This window comes from Neoarius graeffei, chromosome 21 (assembly GCF_027579695.1).
Source record: "Neoarius graeffei isolate fNeoGra1 chromosome 21, fNeoGra1.pri, whole genome shotgun sequence".
NCBI lineage: Eukaryota > Metazoa > Chordata > Actinopteri > Siluriformes > Ariidae > Neoarius > Neoarius graeffei.
In genome coordinates, this window is record NC_083589.1 from 60,673,882 (window position 1) to 60,700,748 (window position 26,867).

Here is a 26,867-nt window from a genome sequence, read left to right on the forward strand (position 1 = left end):
AAAAGGACAGTTTAAAAAAAACTACAATGAACAGTGCAACATGAACTAAAACAAAATAGAAATGCATGTAAAATCAGTGTGTTCATTTCGTTTTCCTCTTGGCAGACTAACAGACTAGTTCAAGAAGGTGGCAGTAGTGTCATGCAGACTGCCATAAAACTCCAAAGAAGAAGAAATTGCTTGCTGTGTAAAATTGACACAAAAACAAAAAAAAAATGAAACTAAAACTATTTATGTACCATACTCAAATCTAAAGTGAAATAAAAGAAAACTGAAAGACCGATTTTTTTAAATAAATAAATTATATTTATTATTAAATGTATTATTTTTAATAACTCATGACAATTTCAAAACTATAATAACCTATAAATCCACAAATAATTCATGTAAACGAACCAATAAGTGAACAAAGAAATGAAAAATAAATAAATTAAAATAAAATTTCAAAGTAATTACTTACATGGAATTAAAAAACAAAAAACAAAATACTAAACAGGCAAATCCTAACTAATTGCCCTTTTCCACTACCCTTTTTCAGCTCACTTCAGCTCGCTTCAGCCCGACACGGCTCGCGTTTCGACTACCTCAGAGCAGCACGACTCAGCTCGCTTCAGCCCTGCTCAGCACCCAAAACTCGCACGGTTTTGGAGTAGGGCTGAAGCGAGCCAAACCGAGCCGAGTGGGGTTAGGGGCGTGAGGAGACACTCCCCTGTGCACTGATTGGTGAGGAGGAGTGTCCTCACATGCCCACACACGCCCCGCGAGCACGCTGGGATCTGTAAACCCGGAAGAAGAAGAATTACGAGTTACGAGAATTTCTGAAGCCTTATGCGCCTCGCCTCATCTATACGCTCTTGCCAGTATCTGTTGGCGTTGTCGGTGACAACAAGCCACAGCACCAAGACCAGCAACACTAACGACTCCATGTCCTCCATGTTTATTGTTTACTGTCCGGGTCGTGAGACTACCGCTTAAAAGATCACTGATGTCACTGTTTGCGCCGCCTAACGACATCACGTGACGTCCACCCACTTTCGCTAACTCCACCCAATGTGTCCACCCACTTCCAGCCAGCACGGTTCAGCACGGTTGTAGTCGAAATGCAACTCCAACAGCCCCACTCAGCTCGACTCAGCCCAACTCAGCCACGTTGATAGCGGAAAAGCGGCATAAGTGATTTGAAAGAGAGACAAAAACAAGTAAATTAATTAAAATTTAAAAAATCAAATAAATAAACTAATCCCATACAGATAAAGACACACAGTCTGCTGATTGGATGACTGGTCGAACTTTTCTCACACATACAAAGCACTGGAGACTCCTTCCAAAAAAGTTAAACAGACATTTACTTCCAGAAAACTTTCAACATATCAACAGTTTTTAAAAAATTTTCCTGTAAAGCGTCCACTGTAGAAGTCCCTCTGCAAGCTGTTGCTATAGAAACAATATTGTCTTAAAATTTAAAGTCAGAGCTGCTGTTATCGTCAATTATTCCACACCTTCTGACCAATCAGAATCGAGAGTTCGATAGCGCTCTAATAAACGTCCCCAAATCAGAAATGTCCTCACTGTACAGCGTACGAGAGATATTGTATTGTGGTCTGAGAATTCTGAACAGTAAAGTCGAATAACGGTTTTAAAAAGCTGCAGCGTGTCGTGTTGTATTTTAAACGTCAGGGTTTGAAGAGGCAGAAGAATAACACGGTTGTGTGTGCAGTCCATCCCAGAGTCCGTCTTTATTCCTCTCAGAGATGCAACATTCCTCAAATTCAGAGAGGGAAAAAAATGAAAAGAATTTCGACCATCATTCCTGACCTGTTCTTCCATCCCTACCTTCTCCATTAGTCCATTAGAGACCAGAGTTAAAGGATGTAAACGAGTGAGCGTGTAAAGTCCAGCGCATAAAATTCATCTGTTCAGCAGTTTGAGGCTGAAGGTCAGGAGCTTAAAAGCTGAACATGAGCGAGAGACCGAACGCTGGCCGTCTTTCTGACCTCAGCTCCCTGGAGCCGTTATGCAACTGAGAAACTGATGCTCCAGGTCGTTTGATAAAACTTTTTATTTTTTGTGGTGTGTAAAGTTTACGTCGAATAAGTGGAATGTAAATTCGAACACTGATATGTTACAAGTGTGACCGTCTCGCTGAATACTTAACTCCTCACGTAAAATTTTGAATTATTTATGCAAGTTTGTAAACCGAAATCTGCAAATTATTTTCGGAGCTGATTTTTGAAAATGAAAGCCCTTGAACTTCTCACACAAGCTCTCCAGACAAATAATCAGTTGCATGTGTGATTTTAGGTTTCTCCTCCTCCCTGCGCCTTCATCCTGTCAGGTGAGGCCGTCTGCGCTGTCTTAAGATAGTTGCTGTCAGTTTTAGCCCACTCGGGGCAGAACGTGGGTCATTAGGCTCGTTAAACACAATGATTTGGGCCCAAGCACCTGATAGGTGTCATCTTGAAACGTTGTGGTGGTGGTGGTGTTCTGCTTAGTGTGTCCACCTACTGACCTTTTGTTTTTCTGCTGAGTCACACTGGTGTCACTGAACAAACTGTCCACATGAGGAGTGACACTAGTCACTGATACTAGGAGACATTCCACTGCAGTGGTGTGGTCCAGCTGTGACCGTCCATCACATAGCTGCTGTCTGGACACCCAGCTGTCCTCTTGCAGGTGGTGAGTCCACAAAATGGCTCCATGCCTCCATTTCAGGCTTTGCTGGTGGTCTGGTCACGAGGTGTTCGTCTGGAGTCACCACCTGGGTCCTGGGGTGGGTCCCGGGGTGGGTCCCGGGGTGGGTCCCGGGGTGGGTCCCGGGGTGGGTCCCGGGGTGGGTCCCTGTGACCCTCATGCCAGCAGGGTTTTAGTATCAGTCATGAGGATCACTCTTCGAGTGATGACTTGTCTCAGATGTGTTGAGTAAATCTGGGAGCATTGGACTCCTGATGTTTGCAGCTGTACAGAAGGATGACCATAAAAATCCAGAGGTTTCTTTTCTCTCTGTATATCATTACATCTGTCCCCTGCCTCTGCTTTTCCCTCAGTCATTTTCTTTAACTGCTTTTATGGCTACCCTTACCCTAATTTCTCACATTTATTTTCATCACCCTCGTTTTCTCTCTCGCGCTCTTTTTTTTTTTGGATTTATTTTGTTCTTTATTTTTCAAAATTATTTTTCTTAATCATCTTTCTTTTTCTCTCTCGTGTATTTTCTTCATCTTTTTGCTTTTCTCGTATTTATTTTCTGCATCCTTTTTTCCATTCTTTTTGATATTTTTGCTCTGTATTTGTTTTTTTCTTCATCCATTTTCTTTTTCTTTCTTTCCTTTTTTGATTTCTTTTGCTTTATTTCTCACATTTACTTGTATTTTCATCCTTTCTTTTTGATTTCTTTTGCTCGATTTCTTGCATTTATTTTCATCTATTCTTTCTTTCTTCCCTTCCTCCCTCCCTCAGTCATTATCTCTAAATATTTTATAGCTACACTTTTTCTTTCTCATTTATTCTTCCTTTCTTTCTAACATTTTACTTTTTTCTTTCTTTCATTCTCAAATTTGCTCATGTGTGCTCTCTCTCTCTCTCTCTCTCTCTCTCTCTCTCTCTGTGTGTGTTTGTTGTTTAACCCTTCCTCCCGGTGCTGTAGTATCTGTGGAAGATGCTGGATGATGAGCTGAAATCTAAAGCTCAGTGCTTTCAATCACATCATCAGCGTCAATCCTCACAACTCAGCCCTCCACCCTGAACACCTCCACACTGCCGAGTGTCTGTCTGATACAGCCTGAGGTCTGCTCCTCTCTCTCTCTCTCTCTCTCTCTCTCTCACGCGCGCACAGCAGGAATGGAGAAGATTGTGAAGCGGCCATCTCGGTGGCTTCAGGGAAAACACTTATCTCTTATTATTGATGGTCTGGTCAGAGCCTTTTTCTTCTCCTCCCTCTCTCTTCGTTCCTCCTCCACCTATTCACTAATGCATCCACATATTTATGCTGAATGTATGGTTTGATTATTGAGCGTGTAATTGGTTTGAGGTGCAGGAGGAGGAGCGTGAAAGTGGCTTTGTGCGCCAGTGTGTTTATGCGAAACACGCGGAGTGGAGGCCAGCCTGCTCGCCGTAATCCCGCTCAGGCCTTGGGCTCGCACATCTGTTTTCTAATGACAGTTAATTAGATGCTGTCGAGCGCAATCACAAGCAGGCACTGCTAATAAACTACTAGCGTGTGTGTGTGTGTGTGTGTGTGTCGGTGTGAAATGCTGCTTGATTGAGAGAACACACGTCATGGAGAAGAGTTTGAGGGTTTTTGCTGCTTCAGGGTTTAATTTGATGATGAGCAGCACGTGTCACTGAGCAACGTCTCGCAGGCAATCAAACCAAAACCCGCCCGGTTTACATCAAACACACACACCTCACCTCAATCCAGCTTATTCTCAACATCCAAACTGTTAAATATAAATCACTTAAAAATAAGTGTTTACTGTAATATAAGAATCGTATTGAAATGTATTTTCAGTTGAGTTGTGTAATCAGGAGGCTGTGAGTTTCTCTGTTCCAGATAAAGCTGCTGCTGATCCCCGTGAGTGCAGTCGGGCTGTTCCGCGAGAATGAGCTGAGGTCACACCGAGGGTCTCCTCTCTCACGGCTCGCGCAGGCTCAAGGCCTCTGCATGCTCTTGCGACAAGGCTTTCGCAGATAGCTTTTCGCAGACAGTTGTAATTTATCGTTGAGCGGGGAGTAATAGGCGTGCGCGATGTTATTCACCGCCACAACGCAAGGGGGCGCGAAGTCGCGAAATCACTAGGAGTAGTTGGTGGGTGTGGTTAGTGGAGTGTTTATCCTCCGGTTACTTATAATGACTAGAACTGGAGTCGTATAGATGTACGTACTTCCTCACTTCCTCGATCAGCCGCTCTTCGTGCTGCTCCATCTTCGCTCGTGTTTTTAAAAATGGCGGTCGTGAAAACAAACCAAACCGGGAAAGTAGGGAAGCGGAAGTGCGTGTACAGCGGATGTAGAGTGGACCAATCACAGCCCTCTTGTCTGCGAGGCTTCTGCGGTGGTCACAATTTTTGGGAAGTGCGCGCAGAGCGTCTGCGAAGGTGGGGGGGCTACGCAGACGCTATCTGTGACACCATCTGCGAGGACTGGGTTGTCAGCATAAATTGGCCTTCACTCCACACCTCTTCCTGAGTTTACTACTTTCTCTTTAATACAGCTTTCCCTCTTTCTTTTCTATCGTTCTCTACATGTCCCTCTCTCTTATTCTGTAGCGCTATCATTCCTTCTTCCTTTCCCCTTCGAGATTTTTCTGACATTTCCCTCTTTCACTGACACTCTTTAATGACCTTTTCTTTCTTTCTTTCTTTCTTTCTTTCTTTCTTTCTTTCTTTCTTTCTTTCTTTCTTTCTTTCTTTCTTTCTTTCTTTCTTTTCATTTGTCTTTTTTCATTCTTGTTTACCTCATTTCTTCTTTCTTTCCTTTTTTTGTAACTTATCTTTTTTCTTTCTTGTCTATTTTTAAATCTCCTTTTTACTTATTTAATTTGTTTGTTAAATTTGTTTATCTGCTTTTCTTTTTATTCTTTCTCCCGCTTCTTGCTTATTACTTAAGCTCTTTCTTTCTTTCTTTCTTTCTTTCTTTCTTTCTTTCTTTCTTTCTTTCTTTCTTTCTTTATTTATTTATTTATTTATTTATTTATTTTTCTTTCCATTTATTTTTCATGTCTTTTGTCTTTCTTTCATTCTTGTTTACCTCTTTCTTTTTGTAGCTTATATCTTTTTCTTTCTTTCCATTTATTTTTATTTCATTTGCCTTTAATTCTTGTTTACATCATTTCTTTCTTTCCTTTTTCTTTCTTACATTTATATTTGAAAATTTCCATTTTCTTCCTTTCTTATCTATTTTTTTAATTCTTTCTTTCTTTCTTTCTTTCTTTCTTTCTTTCTTTCTTTCTTTCTTTCTTTCTCTCTTTCTTTCTTTCTTTCTTTCTTTCTTTCTTCCATCCATCCATCCATCCATCTCTTTGACCTCCATGTCACCACAAGCCCGTGGCCTTTAGGGGGGAAAAAAAACCAAAAACCCAAATCTAGTTCATTTTCTTTGCTGTTATTTTTCTTTCTATCTGCCTGTCTCACACTCCATATTTATTTTTCCTTTCTGTCTTTTCCTCTCATCCTTTCTGTGTTTCTCTGCTTTTGTATTTCTCTTGTATATTTCTATTTCTCATTCTCTTTTTCCTTCACTTTATCTCTCTCAGTTTAATGAAAGCCCTGAGAAGTTATTTCAGGAGATGCGAATCTCGTTATTGACCCTCCACTTGGTCCTCTTTCCTCTCCTCAGTCTCGGAGAACAGAGGGCTGGGGACAGGACCGTCCCTGACCCGGCACTTTACAGAACATTTCTCACACCAGCACACGCAGTAAACAGATAACATAGTGTGACAAATTATAAGTCGATTGAAATGATAAAACTGGCAACTGCGCTTATGCCAGCATGAGGAAAAGACGGGCATTTTGTTTATCCGTCACACTGAGTCCCTCCTCTGCCCTGTGTGTCAGGCTCATTATCCGCCAGACAAATGAAGATCGCCTCTTGACAAACAATTACGGTGCCATTTGGTCCCGATTGCCACACAGCAATTCTGTTTCAGCAGGAGGTACGCGAACGAACTCGCCTGTAATTACGTGCCATAATCTCCTTATTAACTCTGAGTTATGCGTCGTCTCATGCTGCGTAACCCTTGTCCAATCCGTGGAAAGCAGGGGGAATGGGAATCGTAATAAAGCGTTATTTTTGTCGGATCAACTTCTTAGATTTTAATCCTGAGTGAAAGACGACTGGATAAAGAGACAGCTGATTTGCGTCTGGTAGCTCAGGAAGTCCCGCCCCAACTCCTTTTAATTCGATAAGCAGATTTGAGCTCGACTTAATTAAGATTTCACAGACAGGCACGGCCCATGCTGGTACAGACGTTTTGCTGGTGTTGCCGTGGTGTCGCCGTGGAGACTGAGCTCAAGGTCCAGCTGTGTGATCCACCCTGGAGGAAGGTTTTGTTTGTTTTCCTGCAAAAACTGAACTTATGCTTACTTTGAGTCACCAAATGGACTGCGGAGCATTTTATTGTTGAACCTGGCACTGAGAAACTGTTATGAAACGATATAACCGTCACAAAATGGACCACATGGCTGTCAAGATGCTCAATTATTTCTCACATTCGTTCAGCTAATTTGAGAAACAAACCATTTTTGTTGCACAGAACAGAAAACAGGCTCGCTTTTCATAATGTAGGTTCTAGACTGGATTTCCTTCACGAGGAAAAATCTCTGAATCGAAATAAATCTTATTAATTGTGTGTTAATCTTTTAAATGCTAGATTAGACTCAGAGAAATGATTAAACAACCCACTATCAACCAAATACAGTTAAAACATATAAACAAAGAGCTGGCGATTTGATTTAAATAAACGCAGTAACACTTTCTACAAAGGTCCTATTTAAAATGAGCTCGTATTTATTCTGAAGTTACTGAGCTGTAACTCACCTGAGGAAGACATGGATTTGCACCAAACTTTTACATGGAGCTCCAAAACACCTAAATCAACTTTTCACGTTGACCTCCCCCAATTATTGATTGCTCACACAAAGGTAATGAATGATGGTGATTTTACACTGCACTAGAAAGAAAGGGTAGGTTCCCCTGAAACGTACCGTATGATATAGAACACTTCATACTGACTGAAAGAATAAGTTCAGAATTGGCAAAAATATAAAACTATGTCTAGTTTGTAGGCTTTAGAGGGTTAATTAATATAAATAATGTTCATAACCATGCTAAATGACCAACACCATGCATATTATACAGTATAAGACTGAACGTGTTTTTGTTTAATAAATAAATTATACCACTGCAATCTTTAAATTCTACCACTAAGGTTTACAACGTACTACAAACTTTACAACATAGTATAGAACTTCATAACATTACGACAAAACTTTGCAACATGCTGCAGAACTATACAATATACAACAAAATTTTACATCATTCTGCAAAACTTTACAGCATAGTGCAGAGCTTTACAAATTTACTACAAAACATAACGTACTGCAGAATTTGACAACCTTGCAAAATACTGCAAACATTCACAGCATACTGTAGAATTTTACAATAAATCACAAAACTTTACAGCATAATTTTTACAATAAATTGCAAAACATAATGCAAAATTTTACAATATTACAAAACTGGACAAGGTACTGCAACATTTTACAATAAATTATAAAACTTGACCGCATACTGCAGAAGTTTACAAATTTACTCCAAAACGTACTGCAGAATCTTAGAAAATACTGTAAACCTTCACAGCATACTGCAGAATTTTACATTATATTACCAAATTTTACAACATACTGCAAGATTTTACAATGAATCACAAAACTTTACAACCTGCCCTAAAATTTTTATAATAAATTGCAAACTTTACAACATAATTCAAATTTTTACAATATGCTACAAAACCATACAAAGTACTGCAACATTTTACGATAAATTACAGAACTTGACAACATATTGCAGATCTTTACGTCATTCTGCAAAACTTTACAACAGTGCAGAACTTTGCAAATTTACTCCAAAACATTTACCGCAGAACTTTACAACCTTGCGAAATACTGCAAACCTTCACATCATACTGCAGAACGTTACACCATACCACAAAACTTTACAACACACTGCAAAATTTCCAAAAAGCTGTCTCGAGTGGCAGTGTCTCATACATATAGCTTTCATGGAATGTTCTGCCGTAGACACCAGATAATTAAATAAATACAATTTTGGCTCACAATTAGAGCAGGAGGATAGGATATGATGTATGATATATTGTCATTTGACCATGACGGTAAACTTTTCTGAGTACCATAGGTGGTGTTTGCTATTAGTACCTTTTAGAATATTAGCCTCAGACCCTCCACACGCAGGATCAGGTTTTGAGCTTGACGTTGTTTGAACACTTTTTTTTTTTTTTTCTGGTTGCAAGCTTCAGCATCTTGAAAGTACAGGTAGGTCCATATATATTTGGACACTGACACAAATTTTGGTTTTTTACCTGTTTACTGAAACATATTCAAGTTATAGTTATATAATGGACATGGACATAAAGTCCAGACTTTCAGCTTTCATTTGAGGGTATCCACATTAAAATTGGATGAAGGGTTTAGGAGTTTCAGCTCCTTAACATGTGCCACCCTGTTTTTAAAGGGACCAAAAGTAATTGGACAATTGACTCAAAGGCTATTTCATGGGCAGGTGTGGGCAATTCCTTCGTTATGTCATTCTCAATTAAGCAGATAAAAGGCCTGGAGTTGATTTGAGGTGTGGTGCTTGCATTTGGAAGATTTTGCTGTGAAGAAAACATGCGGTCAAAGGAGCTCTCCATGCAGGTGAAACAAGCCATCCTTAAGCTGCGAAAACAGAAAAAACTCATCCGAGAAATTGCTGAGAAATTGCTACAATATTAGGAGTGGCAAAATCTACAGTTTGGTACATCCTGAGAAAGAAAGAAAGCACTGGTGAACTCATCAATGCAAAAAGACCTGGATGCCTACAGAAGACAACAGTGGTGGATGATTGCAGAATAATTTCCATGGTGAAGAAAAACCCCTTCACAACAGCCAACCAAGTGAACAACACTCTCCAGGAGGTAGGCGTATCAATATCCAAATCTACCATAAAGAGAAGACTGCATGAAAGTAAATACAGAGGGTTCACTGCACGGTGCAAGCCACTCATAAGCCTCAAGAATAAAAAGACTAGATTGGACTTTGCTAAAAGACATCTAAAAAAGCCAGCACAGTTCTGGAAGAACATTCTTTGGACAGATGAAACCAAGATCAACCTCTACCAGAATGATGGAAAGAAAAAAGTATGGCGAAGGCGTGGTACAGCTCATGATCCAAAGCATACCACATCATCTGTAAAACACGGCGGAGGCAGTGTGATGGCTTGGGCATGCATGGCTGCCAGTGGCACTGGGTCACTAGTGTTTATTGATGATGTGACACAGGACAGAAGCAGCTGGATGAATTCTGAGGTATTCAGAGACGTACTGTGTGCTCAAATCCAGCCAAACTGATTGGTCGACGTTTCATAATACAGATGGATAATGACCCAAAACATAAAGCCAAAGCAACCCAGGAGTTTATTAAAGCAAAGAAGTGGAATATTCTTGAATGGCCAAGTCAGTCACCTGATCTCAGCCCAGTTGAGCATGCATTTCACTTGTTAAAGACTAAACTTCAGACAGAAAGGCCCACAAACAGACAGCAACTGAAAACCGCTGCAGTAAAGGCCTGGCAGAGCATTAAAAAGGAGGAAACACAGCGTCTGGTGATGTCCATGAGTTCAAGCCTTCAGGCAGTCATTGCCAACAAAGGGTTTTCAACCAAGTATTACAAATGAACATTTTATTTACAATGATTTAATTTGTCCAGTTACTTTTGAGCCCCTGAAATGAAGGGATTGTGTTTAAAAATGCTTTAGTTCCTCACATTTTTATGCAATCATTTTGTTCAACCCACTGAATTAAAGCTGAAAGTCTGAACTTCAACTGCATCTGAATTGTTTTGTTCACAATCCATTGTGGTAATGTACAGAACCAAAATTAGAAAAATGTTGCCTCTGTCCAAATATTTATGGACCTAACTGTATTTATGAAGCAGTGAGCTGATAAGCTACAGGAGGAAAGTCCGTCACTGGACGTCAGCTGTGTCATTCAGGTTTCCTCTTTCTGTGAAAGTCAGTGGTTCTTAGCCGTGTTTTCTGATGATGCGTATCAGACCCTCTAACGAAAGCTAGAAGTCTGGTTAGTGAGAACAGTTTTGTAACTCCAGTGTTACTACTTCTACTAACTTCACATGTGAGAAGTACTACATTTCACTCATCTAATGTATCGTATCATAAATACATCATGAGACGTTTAAGTTATATGTCTTTGCCATGTCATCTGCCCCAAAATGATATGTAATATTAATCACATATAATGAAGTAATGACATTGGTTAATTGTGCAGTCGTGGTCATGACTGTATTCGATGCGAAAAGACAAATACATGTCATGCGGAATACTTTTGGACAAGTTTTCTGTCCGCTCTGCTTCTCACTGTCATGTAACTGTCATGTATCCGTGAACACAGGAAATTCTTCGTCGGGCTTCCCGCTTAGTGAATAATTTACCTTCACTCTCTTCTGCTTCTTCCTTCTGATATGTCCGAGAACTCTCGGGCTAAACCTTCAGCTGCACGTCAGTATGTGCAAGAATGGGCTCTGCAACACACACACAGAGACCCACACATGAACCTGATACACTTCGATAGACTGACATGTTAACACACAGGTGTATTATAAATATATAACGTCATGCTTATAATAAAATACAACGTTATAATTCATTCAAAACCCTTAACGTAACCAGCATTCGATTTAAATGACGAAAGGATTTTACACGGCTCAGTTGTCTTTGGAAAAGTGTTGTTTTTATTATCCCCCGCTGGCCCAAAGGGGGATTATGTCATGGCGATTTCCATCCGTTCGTTCGTCCCAGGAAAGGAAGGGTGCTCACCTTCTGAAATGAACTCCTCACAATTTTTGGAGGAGTTTCATGAAACTTGGCAGGATTCTTTGTTATACGTCGCTAGTATGCATGTTGCAATTTCATTCAATTCAGTCGCATTTTACGAGAGTTGCAGCCCTTGGTTAGCAAAATTATACTTTGACAATTTCATGAGTGTGCATTTTCCTTCTGAAATCAACTCCTTTCACAATTGTTGGAGGAATTTCAGGAAACCTGGTAAAAGGCATTGTTGTATGTCTGTAGTGTCTCTCTCTCTCTCTCAAATCCTCTTTCAGCAGTCTTGTTGCCACGGAGTCGCATTGCTGTATTGCTTCTGAATCAATGTGGCGCAACCAGATTTCACTTGCGTCTGTCTCTTTGCTTGCTCAGTTGGCACTTTCAGCATTAATGATGTGAAAGTTTCACAAAACTTGGCAGGATTTATTTTTTTGTTATATGTCGGTAATACACAGATTGCAATTTCGTTCAATTCAGTTGCATTTTACCGGAGTTATGGCCGAGTTGCCAGCGGGGGACACTGTGCTCTGAGTACTCTTATTATTGTCATCAATCACTCAACCAACCCAACCAACCACCTAGTTATTCATTAAACTAACCAACAAACCAGCCAGCCAACAATTTATTTATTTATTTATTTATTTATTTAACCAACCAATCAAAATTTATTTATTTATTCAACCAATCATTTGTTTGCTTGCTTGCCTGTCATGGAGACATTTTTCAGACAACACCCTGAGAAAATGCTTGGAAAATTTATTTTATATATAAATAAGAAGTAACCAAATGTAATTTAATCTCAGATTTCTTAGTCTTTAGAATTTGTTCATGTGAGGGTTCTTTTTTTTTTTTTTGACTGCTTCAAAATCATCGTCACCAACAATAAAGATGAAATCTGAAAAAAGACATTTGGTTAATTGGCTTAAATTTAAAAGAAATCTATCTTTTAATTGAAGTAAATTTATTCTCAGGAAAAAAATGTGCATCTAGTCAAAGATGTATGTTTTTCTTTTTCAGAAACCTCATATATTGGATGTGCCCTAGTTAAACACCATGCACGCCTTGAACCCGATACGGGTTTGTTACAGTTCATGCACAGAGTTCTGCATAAGTTCAAATGACTGTGCTGATGTCCGATTCGGTCATGACGCTTGGCCCTAGTAACTCATTTAATAAATTGTAAGGCTGTGCCTGAAAATGACGACACTAAGTGGCACAAAATAGTGTCCCTTGGCAGGTAATCCCTGTATTTCCACGGTACAGCAATGCTGACACGGCTGCAGGAAGAAAACCCGTTGGGGGGGTTTTGCCAGAACTGTTGCCGAGTTGGCAAAGCAGAACTGTCAGATGCTGGAAAAGCCGTCGAATTTACGAAGCAGATCCGCCAAGACCGTCTCCCTGGCCGAGGGAGTCAGGGGTGTACTGTCACTTGCCTAAGGTGAACTCCCAGGCTAGTGGAGGGAAGGAGTCGCCTTACTTTTCCATTCTAGACCGGCTCCAAGCAAGGTCTAGCCACTGCCCTAGTTATGAACACCCTGTAAATGAAGAATATATCATTTCTATTTTTTTTTTATTTATTTAATTAACCTAAGTGTTTCAGAACTTTTAACCGATCAACCCTACAGTATTTATCGCTGCGATGCAGACAGATTCCTTCAGCCATGAATCAGGATTACAGAATTCACACATGAAGCGATGGAGTGATGAGAGTCCGTGATCAGGCCAGGTTGTCGCTGTAACCGTGTTAAAGTGAACTTTGAGTAGAATTGAGGCGACAGAAAAAAAATCTCTTCCCTCTCATTTCTATATCACGCTGTTTGCTCCTGCGTGTGTCTAATTGCTCCTCGGTGCTTTCAGAAGCAGCATATGTTCTGGTTGCTATTGGATACCGGGTGCTGGTTGCATTAATCCTGCGACTCTTGTGATCGTTCTGGTGACAATCTTTGCTCATAATTTTTTCACTTCTTGACAACATGGTTGATGGCGTCCTCTTCATATTTGTGTTCAGCGCTTTCCTCCACCAGCGGTTCCCTCAGCAGCAGCGCTCGCTCGACTCCAGTCAGATCAGGCTGAGCAGAATTTGATTAGCCGGAGAAAGCTGACAGGCCTCTGAGGCAGCCATCACCTCGTATTTACCTCCTAATGCACGCGATCGGGAAGATTTATGTGAGCAAAATAATAACAGAGAAGCAACGGAAGGGATCAGGGAGAAACACTGACAGAGCAGGAAGTACACGCACCATATGGGATATGGGATGAATAATATGGCAGAGGGCTGTTTTTATGCCAAGGAGGTGATGGATTGATAATGGAGTCTTTTTTTTTTAATTGCCTAAACGGTGGCACTGTTCAGGGACACTGGTGTCCATTAGTACACACATTTCGACTTTACCCCTGGGGTTTTAATAAGTATAACCAGGACTTCACTATTACATTTTTATAAAGATATAATCATGATCATTATCATAATTTATCATGGGTTGTGCAATTAGTGAGTCATAAGAGGCCATATTTAATGATTTTAATATTTCAAAATGTTATTCAGGTGATAACTCGATGAAGAAATTGAATAAGTCTCGGTTATGATAATGGGTAATCAGTTGTTTCATCGTAATTGTCTGGATTACCTGTGATAGAGTATTACTTTAGAAACTCAGCTTTAAAAAAAAAAAAAAAGTTATATAAGGTGTCCATGAAACATTTAACAATTCTCATCTCATCTCATCTCATTATCTCTAGCCGCTTTATCCTTCTACAGGGTCATTCCACAAAATCGAGTCAGATTGAGTGGAATAACTGTTTTATCCACATTCGCTGGATTTTGAGAAACAGCATTTTTATTTTTTGCAAATTCTATAAATAAATAAAAACGTCAAACAAAAGTCCAACAAAATCATTTCCACTTAGGTGGACTTCTTAAAAACCTAACGATGGCTGCACGAATTGACGTTCATGTTTTTTTTTTTTTGTAGAAAGTGCCGTCTTGCTGTCGTGCCGAGGGATTGAATAGCTTTCGACATTTATTTAATTCTTCCTTGGACATTTCAGTTCTGTAATTTTCAAATTTCTTTGAGCTTTTGAACCAGTCTAAAAAAAATTCAACAAATTTTAATGCTTAAAAATGAAGAATGTAAACAAACCTGCGAAATGACTGGAGCAATTTGTGAAAAATGCCATAATGTAATTCTTGAAAAATAAAAAGATTAGGGCTGGGAATATTAATGCGTTAATCGCGATTAGATTAATGTAAATTTTGATCGCGAATATTTTTTTTAATCGCGATCAGAGTTTACCAGCATTTTCCGCACTTCTACCATCCACATGCAGCTCCTCTGGTTGTATTAATTAAACTCATTTTCGGTTAAACGCGCTATTTCGAGTTTGCTAGTCTTTTGTTCCTTCTACGCATCCGTAGGCAGCTCGAGCGGAAGCGTGTGGTTTCCATCGAGTCATTGGCATGGAAGGACACGCTGTTGTCTTCAGTTTAGTCCTCTTTTGTGATGGATAAGCAACGGTTTTCTGGACCTCTGAATGGTTTGTTTGAATTTAAAAAACATCCAGATGGACAAGTCGACAAGACGAGAGTAAAATGCACCCTGTGTCAAGCAGTAGCCAGTCATTCATTCTTAATACTTGTTTTCCTTTCTCTACACTCTTTTTGAAATAAAAAAGGCCAAAAGATAAATTCTGCTTTTGTCTCTGTCTTCATTTTATTCCAATTTAAGACACAATGGTCAGAAATACTTTGCATTGTGGGTTTAACTTTAGATTCGAACGGTCTTACTGCAAAATATCAATTTTACACATGCAAAGTAAATCAAGATTAATCGCGATTAACTATGAAATTTCTGAGATTAGTTGCAATCAAGAAAATTAATCTTTTGACAGCCCTAAAAAAGATACATTCTTACCATCAAGTACTTTCATTCCAGTGTTGTAGTCGAGTCACTAAACCTCAAGTCCACTCTCGAGTCCCCAGTGTTCAAGTCTAAGTTATTCAAGAAAATTTCAAGTCGAGTCCGAGTCCAAGACTCCAACGGCACCATGTGACGGTGTCTGTTGCTGCCTTTACGTCAAAGCGTCACTGCTACTGTGTTGGACGAACGTTACTGCTCAACTGCCCCAGTTTAGTTAACAGGCTACAGATAAAAAGTTTCTTCATCGCTCAGCAAGCCCCGCCCACTGTCAGCAGGGCAAATAACATGAGAGAGGGTTAACACTAGTTCATCGCTCAGCAAGCCCCGCCCACTATCAACAGGCCAAATAACATGAGAGGGGGTTAACACTAGCTAGTTCATCGCTCAGCAAGCCCCACCCACTATCACCAGGCCAAATAACATGAGAGGGGGTTAACACTAGCTAGTTCATCGCTCAGTAAGCCCTGCCCACTATCAACAAGGCAAATAACATGAGAGGGGGTTAACACTAGCTAGTTCATCGCTCAGTAAGCCCCGCCCACTATCAACAGGCCAAATAACATGAGAGGGGGTTAACACTAGCTAGTTCATCGCTCAGAAAGCCCCGCTATCAACAGGGCAATGAACGTAGCTTGTCGCTTCCTTCTCTGGGTGGAGTCTTACCAAATGGTGATTGAAGTTCGAGGTCGTCTCCTAGATAGTTCTTCTCCATATGGAACACACAGCAGTGCATTTTTTTCCACTGCATGAGAAGTCTGTATAAGCAAAGCGGACAATCCTAGCGGCGTCTCTCCAGGCATTTTAGCGCCATTAACGTTAGTTTGTTCCTGAACATGACGTATGAACAGGTGAATGTGCATTCTCTTGCACAAAATTCTCTTGCAGTGGTGCTTTTGTGGCTGGGGACTGCAGTTGACTTGCTGACTTTAGGGCTGCGGTTGTCGTGAACGGTTTTGCGCTCGGGTTTCCGTCGGTGGGGGGTTTATAGCATTAACGAAACTGACTTCATGTTAAAACTGTTAATGTTATAGTCATGCTGTCTGTTGTTGCCCAAATGAGGATGGGTTCCCTTTTGAGTCTGGTTCCTCTCGAGGTTTCTTCCTCATGTCGTCTGAGGGAGTTTTTCCTTGCCACCGTCGCCACAGGCTTCATCATTGGGGATAGATTAGGGATAAAATTAGCTCATGTTTTAAGTCGTTCAAATTCTGTAAAGCTGCTTTGCGACAATGTTTATTGTTAAAAGCGCGATACAAATAAACTTGACTTTTTCCTCTACTCATGGTATATGAGCCAATATCCGAGTAGTAGAGTAGCCAATCAGAGTGCGCATGATTGCTAATACGCGATGGATGTAGATGGAGTAATTAGAGAGCCGGTTGTATTATGTATGATCAGGATGGGACGTGATTTGTGAAGTGGTGACAGAGAGCCGTACAGTCGTCACAGGGACGTCTCACAGCATCTGAGTGGTAGAAAAAGTAATTCATCTTTTTCTCGATATGCTATCATAACACGCAGGCACGAGGACAAAAAAAAAAGCAACTTCTGAAACACCAGTTTTGATTTCGGGGCCACTTGAATGGATATTCACTGAAACTACAGCTCCACTTGTGATCAATCTGCAGCTCACCTCGTCATAAAAATAGCTTCGAGTTTGTGAGCAGATGGACAGATTGTTCTTATTGATCGTTTTACTGGTTGCTTTTGTTACACCATTATTGGAGTTTTTATAACGTGCCAGTTTACACAAACCCATCTGCGCTGATCTGTCATTTGATGAGCGTTTTTAGAAGAGAATGAGATCGTGAGAGAGAGAGCATGTTTACATGCTTGATAATGGCCAACGTTGATTATGGGCAGAATTGTCTCATCTCATCTCATTATCTGTAGCCGCTTTATCCTGTTCTACAGGGTCGCAGGCGAGCTGGAGCCTATCCCAGCTGACTACGGGCGAAAGGCGGGGTTCACCCTGGACAAGTCGCCAGGTCATCACAGGGCCGACACATAGACACAGACAACCATTCACACTCACATTCACACCTACGCTCAATTTAGAGTCACCAGTTAACCTAACCTGCATGTCTTTGGACTGTGGGGGAAACCGGAGCACCCGGAGGAAACCCACGTGGACAACACGCAAACTCCGCACAGAAAGGCCCTCGCCGGCCACAGGGCTCGAACCCGGACCTTCTTGCTGTGAGGCGACAGCGCTAACCACTACACCACCGTGCCGCCCTGGGCAGAATTGTGTTTCAGTAAAAGTATTATCCTTAATGGCTGAATTAAGTGAGCCAAGTTTTAAGTCTTTCTTTTGTGAAACACCCCGAGATCTCAGCATCCCTGACCGGCGAAGCTTAATTGGCTGGAGTATTGCTGAGAGAAGCGGTTTAAGGTATAAGCCTCTATGTGTACATGGTGATAAATCAGCACTCGCGGCTGATCTATAGCCACTGTCAGTTGGTGTGGGATGGCCTGTTTCATCAACTCCACCTCCTCCCTCCATCCTCTTGCACACTCGTTCCTCGTGCTTCACTAGGGATGTGCCAAAATGTAGTTAAAAAAAAAAAAAAAACAGGCTCAATACGTTTCATTGATATCTGCATGCCCAGTTGCTCGCAGCCCCATCATGTGGGACAGAGTTATCGACCAGTTCCTGGCACCAGAGCAGAGCTCAGAGCTTGTTTCCTTCTTTTCCCTTAGATAAACCTTGAGCGATTTCTCTCTTTAACAGCACCCCACGCTGAAATTGGTGACATGTCCGTTCATGTCGGTGCAAAACAATTGTACACCAACGAACATTTGTCCCATAGGTGCATATTCATCCATGTCCCTGATGCACAGAGCTGTTCAGCCACCTGAATGTCACTACCTGAAGCTCCCTGAATTACCATTTCTAATGTTATGCCATAAATCAATCATCATGACTCAGTCTGTCACGTCTTACCTGACAGCCAGTTTGGCTTCAGCTTTGACAGATGTGACAGGTGCTCATACAGCAGCAAGTGTGTGTGCGCGCGCCTGCTTGGTCTGGAAATCTCACCATGCATTACTGCTTTCTGGTTTGGAGTTTAAAACAGCTTTTTGTACCCGTCCCTTTTTGAGTATGGATGGTGTGTCCTAGACAGCAATATGATCGCATGGCTCTGTAGGGTATGTTTCGGGGCATGTCTTACTCTACAGTAGGAGCTCGTTCGCAACAAACATGGTTGACGGTGTGTTTTTGGCTGCGTGCCTTCCTGTGCACTCGTCCCTTTTCTTTTTTAAAGATTTTTTGGGGGGCTTTTTCACCTTTATTGGATAGGACAGTGTAGAGACAGGAAATGAGCAGGAGAGAGAGACGGGGAGGGATCGGGAAATGACCTCAGGTCGGAATCGAACCTGGGTCCCCGGATTTATGGTATGGCGCCTTATCCACCTGAGCCATGTTGTTCATAATTAATAATATTGTTAAAAAAAAGAAATGTCTTTAGACCAGTCTTGAAGGTTTCATACGAGTCCGCTTTACAAAGAGACAACTGGAGCTTATTCCACGGTGTTGGTCCTTGGAGCAGCCAGGAGCTTCTTCCCATTCGGCCATATAAAGCGAGCGTTGGAATATATGCGAGTCCATGTAATGATTTGTTGACCAGCGTAAGAAAATTGTACTTGATGCGGGCGTTAATTGATTAGAATTTTTTATATGGATATATATTTTACAAGTTTTTATCTAGTTTTTATCCATTTTATATATGTAATTATTATAGTGAAATGTAATTCTTATTATTTATTTGTTAATCTTAGTTGCATGTGAGCATATCCACATGAAATATGCGCATTATAAATATTTTATTATTATTATTGTTAACTGGCAGCCATGGTAGCCTCTTCAAAACATTGGTGACGTCTTCACCATGCTGAGGTCGTGCTACGACTCTGGCAGCTGAATTTAGGACATGTTGGTGTTTCTTGAGCTCGTCCTCTGGCAGACTGTAAAGCAGGCTGTTCTAGTGATCCAGCCTTGATGTAACGAAGGCATGGACCAACCTCTCAGCAGTCGGCTGATCCAGGTACTTTCGAATCTTACAAATTTGACTCAGAGCCATGAAGGAGGTCTTGCAGCAATTGTTGATCTGTTGTGTGTAGGGCAGGTTGTGGTCAAATAATACACCAAGAATCAAATCATTTCGTTGGGAAGTTGCACTCGAAATGCTTTAAACGTACTGAATGCTGATTCTGCCATTTTGTGTGCATGACTATATGCTTGAATATACCTTTCCTGTCTTTTTAAGATTTTTTTTTTTTTAATGTTCGAGGAGCTTACTGTGTTTCTGTCTCTCTACAGGTTCATTCAAGAGATCGAGCTGAGCATGGGTCCGGGGAAACAGTGCCAGCTCCGCACCTTCCTCACCTATTATATCAACGAGCTGTTTCTGAACCAAGTACGCACCGAGACCAATAAAGAAATAGAAACCGTCACTAAAGTGGCTGATCCTCTGAAGATCCTGGCCAGTGCTGACACCATGAAGAACCTGGGCATCCAGAGACCTCTTCTACAGGTAGCTTCCCATATATTTAACCCCTTCGCTCTTCTTCTGGCTGGCTGTTTCTTTTTTTCCACCCCTTTGTTTTTGTGTACTCGCCCGGTGTGTATTCAGAACATAAAAACATTGGCCTGAGATTAAAAGAAAAAAGTCACACTGAGTATCTAGTAAAATGTATCAAAAGAAGAAAGTAGCACTGAAGAAACTTGCCAGGATATACAGTTGGGTTCGTAAGTATTTGGGCAGTGCCACAATTTTTCCTAATTTTGCCTCTGTACACCACCACAATGGATTTGAAATGAAGCCTTCAAGATGTGATTGAAGTTTACATTACATTACATTACACTAATGGCATTTAGCGCAGACTCTCAGTATACCCAGAGCAGCCTGGGGAGCAGTTGGGGGTTAAGTGCCTTGCTCAAGGGCACTTCAGCCATTCCTGCTGGTCCAGGGAATCAAACTGGCGACCTTTTGGTCCCAAAGCTGCATGGCCATGGCTTGTTGTTTCCTCGTTATTTCATGACGAACTAAGGAGATAAAAGATCTAGAGTTGATTCTCATCTCATCTCATCTCATCATCTCTAGCCACTTTATCCTTCTACAGGGTCGCAGGCAAGCTGGAGCCTATCCCAGCTGACTACGGGCGAAAGGCGGGGTTCACCCTGGACAAGTCGCCAGGTCATCACAGGGCTGACACATAGACACAGACAACCATTCACACTCACATTCACAATTACGCTCAATTTAGAGTCACCAGTTAACCTAACCAGCATTTCTTAGGACTGTGGGGGAAACCGGAGCACCCGGAGGAAACCCACGTGGACACGGGGAGAACATGCAAACTCCGCACAGAAAGGCCCTCGCCGGCCACGGGGCTCGAACCCAGGACCTTCTTGCTGTGAGGCGACAGCGCTAACCACTACACCACCCTGCCGCCCTAGAGTTGATTCTGAGTGTTGAATTTGCATTTCATGCTGTTTCTCAATATGTGGTCCAAAGAGGTGCTGACACAAGTGAAGGAGGCCATCATTGGGCTTGGGGGGGGGGGATAAAACCCCCAGACCTCTCAGAGAGATGGCAGAAAATTTCAAAGTCAAGTTTGTTTGTATAGCGTTTTAACAATCAACATTGTCGCAAAGCAGCTTTACAGAATTTGAACGACTTAAAACATGAGCTAATTTTATCCCTAATTTATCCCCAATGATCAAGCCTGTGGCGATGGTGGCAAGGAAAAACTCCCTCAGACGACATGAGGAAGAAACCTCGAGAGGAACCAGACTCAAAAGGGAACCCATCCTCATTTGGGCAACAACAGACAGCATGACTATAATATTAACAGTTTTAACATGAAGACAGTCTTGTTGATGATGTAACTCTTCATTGATGGAAACTTGAGTGCAAAACTGTTCATGACAACTGCAGTCCTCAAGTTAGCAAGTCAACTGTAGTCCTCAGCCATAAAAGCATTACTGTAAGAGTCCAGAGCGTCTTCCAAGCGTGACTTTCAACTGTCCTCATGGGGCCGTCCTCCACAGGAGCGATGTGATGAGACTCTGACCAGACACAGGGCACCAGGATGGATCAGGCAGGTCCGAGGAGCAGAAGAGGTTCAGCATCTCGATCCCAGGACCGACATGTAACTCAGAGGGACAGATTTTTTTTGGGGGGGGGGAACACAGGTTGTTAGGTATGCCCTAAAAATGACACAAGTATTAAGTCTGTGTGGTAGGCTCGCAGAGAGGAGAGTCTTGACATCAGGCATAACACACAACAATGGCATGTTAATATGGTTAAAAAATATCATGACCTGCTCTGGCTGGATGCTTGATTGGGTGATGGGAGCACACTCCTCAGCAATGATGGGATGCAGATGGGACCCTTAGGGCTGGCCAAGACAATTCAGTTACATTTCACCGGGTCTGGGACATGCGACAGAATGTCTGACAGCCGATTCCCTGCAGGCTACGAGAGCCAGTCGAGGTCTCCACCCTCTCCACCAAAAGATTTCCTGTTGACTCCATGTAAATCACTAGCTTGGCATATTCCAAATTGTGTTGCAGGTTCAGCAATACCAAAAGGCACTGTCCAGATACTTATGACCCTCAGTATATTACAATTCCCAATCAGAAAAAGTTGGGACAGTATGCTAAAATTGAAATTAAAACTGAAAACGATTTGTAATTAATCTTTGACCTTCACATTATTTGACGTTTTACCTCATAATTTTATGTTTTTTCAAAATAAATATATTGCAATTTTTATTCTTGCAACACATTAAAAAAAAAGAAGTATAAGTTACCTTTGCCAAGGGCATCAACACAACTCCATACCATGACACACCCTGGCTTTTAGACTTGTTCCTGTAACAGTCTGGATGGTTCATTTTATCTTCAGAGCACACAGTGTCCATTTCTTCAAAAAAAAAAAAAAAAGACCTGGAATACTGATTCGTCTGACCACAGTACCCGTTCCCACTGTGTGGTGGTCCATCCCAGACGCCTCCGAGCCCAGAGAAGTCAACAGTGCTTCTGGACACAGTTAACATAAGGCTTCCTTTTTGCACAGTAAAGTTTTAACTGGCATTTGTTGCTGTAACTCCGTATTGTAGCTTGATAAAGGTTTGCCAAAGTAATCCTGAGCCCATGTGGTTCTATCAGCTGTAGATGAATGATGGTTCTTGATGCAGTGCTGCCCGAGGGATCGGAGATCACGGGGGTTCAGATTAGGCTTGAGCCCTTTCACTTTACGCACCGAAATTCCTCCAGATTCCTTGAATCGTTTAATGATGATATGCACCATTGAGGGTGAAATATCCAAACCCCTTCCTATCTTTCTTTGAGGAACATTTGTTTTTAAACATTTCAATAATTTTCTCAAGCATTTGTTGACAAACTGGAAATCCTCCACCCATCTTTGCTCCTCAAAGACTCGGCCCTTCCTGGTGATTACAGTCACCTGTTGACATCACATCATATCGTTATTTCATTGTTTTAACACATGACTAGCCCAACTTTTTTTGGAATGTGTTGCAGGTCTGAAACGCAGGAATGGATGTATATTCACAAATGAAATGAAGTTGATCAACAAACCATGAAATATCTTGGGTTCTTTCTGTCTGCGGTGAAATACAGCTCAAAGTAAATTTAGAAACCGCTGCTTTCTTTTTTTTGTTTGCATTTTCCAAACCATCCCAAATGTTTCTGATTTGGGGTTGTATAAAATCTGTAGATGAAACGAATACAGTTTGTTGTTTGTAGCTTTGAGGTCATAAGTTCAAGTATACGGTATGTCCCCATAAAAAGCTAAAATCTTCATGCAGTGTGTACCTGCAGCAGGTGTGCTGTACTTGTGAGGTGAAAACATGAACAACTTCTTTTCCTGACCTCATGTGCACCTGAATTTCACCTCAACTCCATGTGAATCGAAACACTTATCCCAGTGGACAACCTGGGGTCAGCAGGTACCTGCTGGTTTTATTAGACACAGTTCATGTCTGTCTCCCTCTGGGACATTTTTGGGGAGAGAAAACTGTTGCTTGATTGATGACATTGTAGGCTAATTCTAAAACAGATCCGTAAGACCCCCTGAAACTCTCTTCAGTGAATTGTTTTATTCCTTTTGCTTTTCTTGACAGTTTGCTCCTCAGTAGCCTCAGTTGGCATCCAGCATGCAAGTCTGGCACCAGAGGCTTTTCATCGGATAAAAGAGTAGAGATAAGAGGTGTAATGGGACGTCGTGTCACTTCGTACTGCAGCCTGAGCCATGTTTATATCTGACTTACCCCACACTCTTTGTGTGTATATTCATGTCTTCACTTTCATTTTGAGATCAGTGGCAGTTCATTACAGAAGGTACCACAGCGGGAGTTTACCGTCATTTGTTTACAATTATGACTTCTCTTTAACGAGGACTGCAGCATCTTGCTAATTATCCTGCTGGGTTAATGAGCGATTCTCCAGATAGCGGCCGCTCTTTTGTTTTGGACCCTCTTTTTTATTTATAATTACCCTGATTCAAAGACGCTTCTGCGCTACATCTGCCAGCCTCCGTGCCACATCCCGGGCCTTGTGCTTCTCTTTGTACTGCTACTGCTGCAGCACTCATTTTTAATAACTGTGTAATGAACTACTTTCTTTAAGCAGTGCGAATGTCTTTTCTAATATTTTCTTATTTGGCGTCAGCTTCTAGATGTGTGTTTGTGTTGACTGCTGCTTTGGAGGGAACATTTGTTACGTAAATGGTGCATCTTCTGTACTTAAATAGTGACTCAGACTGTTTTGATTCAAAGCGCCCCCCCAGCCCCCCAAATGCACTGATAAACATAGTCGCTTCACATATATAAGTAGTGCCAGTGTCCTTTTCAAGACCATTCCAAGACTTCTCTTCGCATCTCTTGAATAAAAGCTAGTGCACAATGAGTTCCTAAAGATTTCCCCAGAGTCAGACTTAATCCCTGTATGGCAGCTTTAGCCTCTGTTTCACTCGATCAGTCTTTGCAGAATTATTTTCATTACTACAGTAAGCAGTTTTATTGTTGAATAAGGTAACTGAGATGTGGACCAACAGCTGCAGAAAAATTGTCACCTTTTTGTGAGAAACTAGCTGGTGGTACTAAACCAAACCAGCTCTGATTTAAACCAAACCAGCACAGACCACATTGTACCAGCTCAAACTAAACCAAACTGGCTCTGATTAAATCAAACTCTCTCAAACTAAACCAACTCAGACCACACTGTACCAGTTCAAACCAATTCAGACCATACTGTACCAGTTCAAACCAAACCAATTCAGACCACACTGTACCAGTTCAAACCAACTCAGACCACACTGTACCAGTTCAAACCAACTCAGACCACACTGTACCAGTTCAAACCAACTCAGACCACACTGTACCAGTTCAAACCAACTCAGACCACACTGTACCAGTTCAAACCAAACCAACTCAGACCAAACTGTACCAGTTCAAACCAAACCAACCCAGGCCACACTGTACCAGTTCAAACCAACTCAGACCAAACTGTACCAGTTCAAACCAACTCAGACCAAACTGTACCAGTTCAAACCAAACCAACTCAGGCCACACTGTACCAGTTCAAACCAACTCAGGCCACACTGTACCAGTTCAAACCAACTCAGACCACACTGTACCAGTTCAAACCAAACCAACTCAGACCAAACTGTACCAGTTCAAACCAAACCAACTCAGGCCACACTGTACCAGTTCAAACCAACTCAGACCAAACTGTACCAGTTCAAACCAAACCAACTCAGGCCACACTGTACCAGTTCAAACCAACTCAGACCAAACTGTACCAGTCCAAACCAACTCAGACCACACTGTACCAGTTCAAACCAAACCAACTCAGACCAAACTGTACCAGTTCAAACCAACTCAGACCAAACTGTACCAGTTCAAACCAAACCAACTCAGACCACACTGTACCAGTTCAAACCAACTCAGACCAAACTGTACCAGTCCAAACCAACTCAGACCACACTGTACCAGTCCAAACCAAACCAATTCAGACCACACTGTACCAGTCCAAGCCAACTCAGACCACACTGTACCAGTTCAAACGAAACCAACTCAGACCAAACTGTACCAGTTCAAACCAAACCAACTCAGACCACACTGTATCAGTTCAAACCAACTCAGACCACACTGTACCAGTTCAAACCAAACCAACTCAGACCAAACTGTACCAGTTCAAACCAAACCAACTCAGGCCACACTGTACCAGTTCAAACCAACTCAGACCACACTGTACCAGTTCAAACCAAACCAACTCAGACCAAACTGTACCAGTTCAAACCAAACCAACTCAGGCCACACTGTACCAGTTCAAACCAACTCAGACCAAACTGTACCAGTTCAAACCAAACCAACTCAGACCAAACTGTACCAGTTCAAACCAACTCAGACCAAACTGTACCAGTTCAAACCAAACCAACTCAGACCACACTGTACCAGTTCAAACCAACTCAGACCACACTGTACCAGTCCAAACCAACTCAGACCACACTGTACCAGTTCAAACCAAACCAACTCAGACCAAACTGTACCAGTTCAAACCAAACCAACTCAGACCACACTGTACCAGTTCAAACCAACTCAGACCACACTGTACCAGTTCAAACGAAACCAACTCAGACCAAACTGTACCAGTTCAAACCAAACCAACTCAGACCACACTGTACCAGTTCAAACGAAACCAACTCAGACCACACTGTACCAGTTCAAACCAAACCAACTCAGACCACACTGTACCAGTTCAAACCAAACCAACTCAGACCACACTGTACCAGTTCAAACCAACTCAGACCAAACTGTACCAGTTCAAACCAACTCAGACCACACTGTACCAGTTCAAACCAAACCAACTCAGACCACACTGTACCAGTTCAAACCAAACCAACTCAGGCCACACTGTACCAGTTCAAACCAAACCAACTCAGGACACACTGTACCAGTTCAAACCAACTCAGACCAAACTGTACCAGTTCAAACCAAACCAACTCAGACCACACTGTACCAGTTCAAACCAACTCCGACCAAACTGTACCAGTTCAAACCAAACCAACTCGGACCAAACTGTACCAGCTCAGACTAAACCAAACCAAGTTAGAACAAACCAAACCAGCTCAGACCAGGAATAAAAAGCCTCATTCTGACTAAACCAAACTCCTTTTAAGCTTATAATGACGCAATAAATACTGATAATGCCCCCCCCCCCCCCCCCCCCCCCCCCCCCCACACACACACACACACACTTACACACACTTATGTAATTCTCAATTTTATCTTTTAGTTTCTGTC

The 26,867-nt window shown here is 41.7% G+C and overlaps 1 protein-coding gene across 2 annotated transcripts in view; it reads left to right on the forward strand.

The window, feature by feature from the left end:
- The window catches only part of exoc4 (exocyst complex component 4), a 316,334-nt gene that overhangs the window by 213,332 nt on the left and 76,135 nt on the right, over nucleotides 1-26,867 (forward strand). For both annotated transcript variants that reach the window (XM_060903439.1, XM_060903440.1), the window contains exon 11: nucleotides 19,852-20,065. In XM_060903439.1, the coding sequence (XP_060759422.1) occupies nucleotides 19,852-20,065 (214 nt within the window). The remainder of the gene's footprint in view (nucleotides 1-19,851; nucleotides 20,066-26,867) is intronic.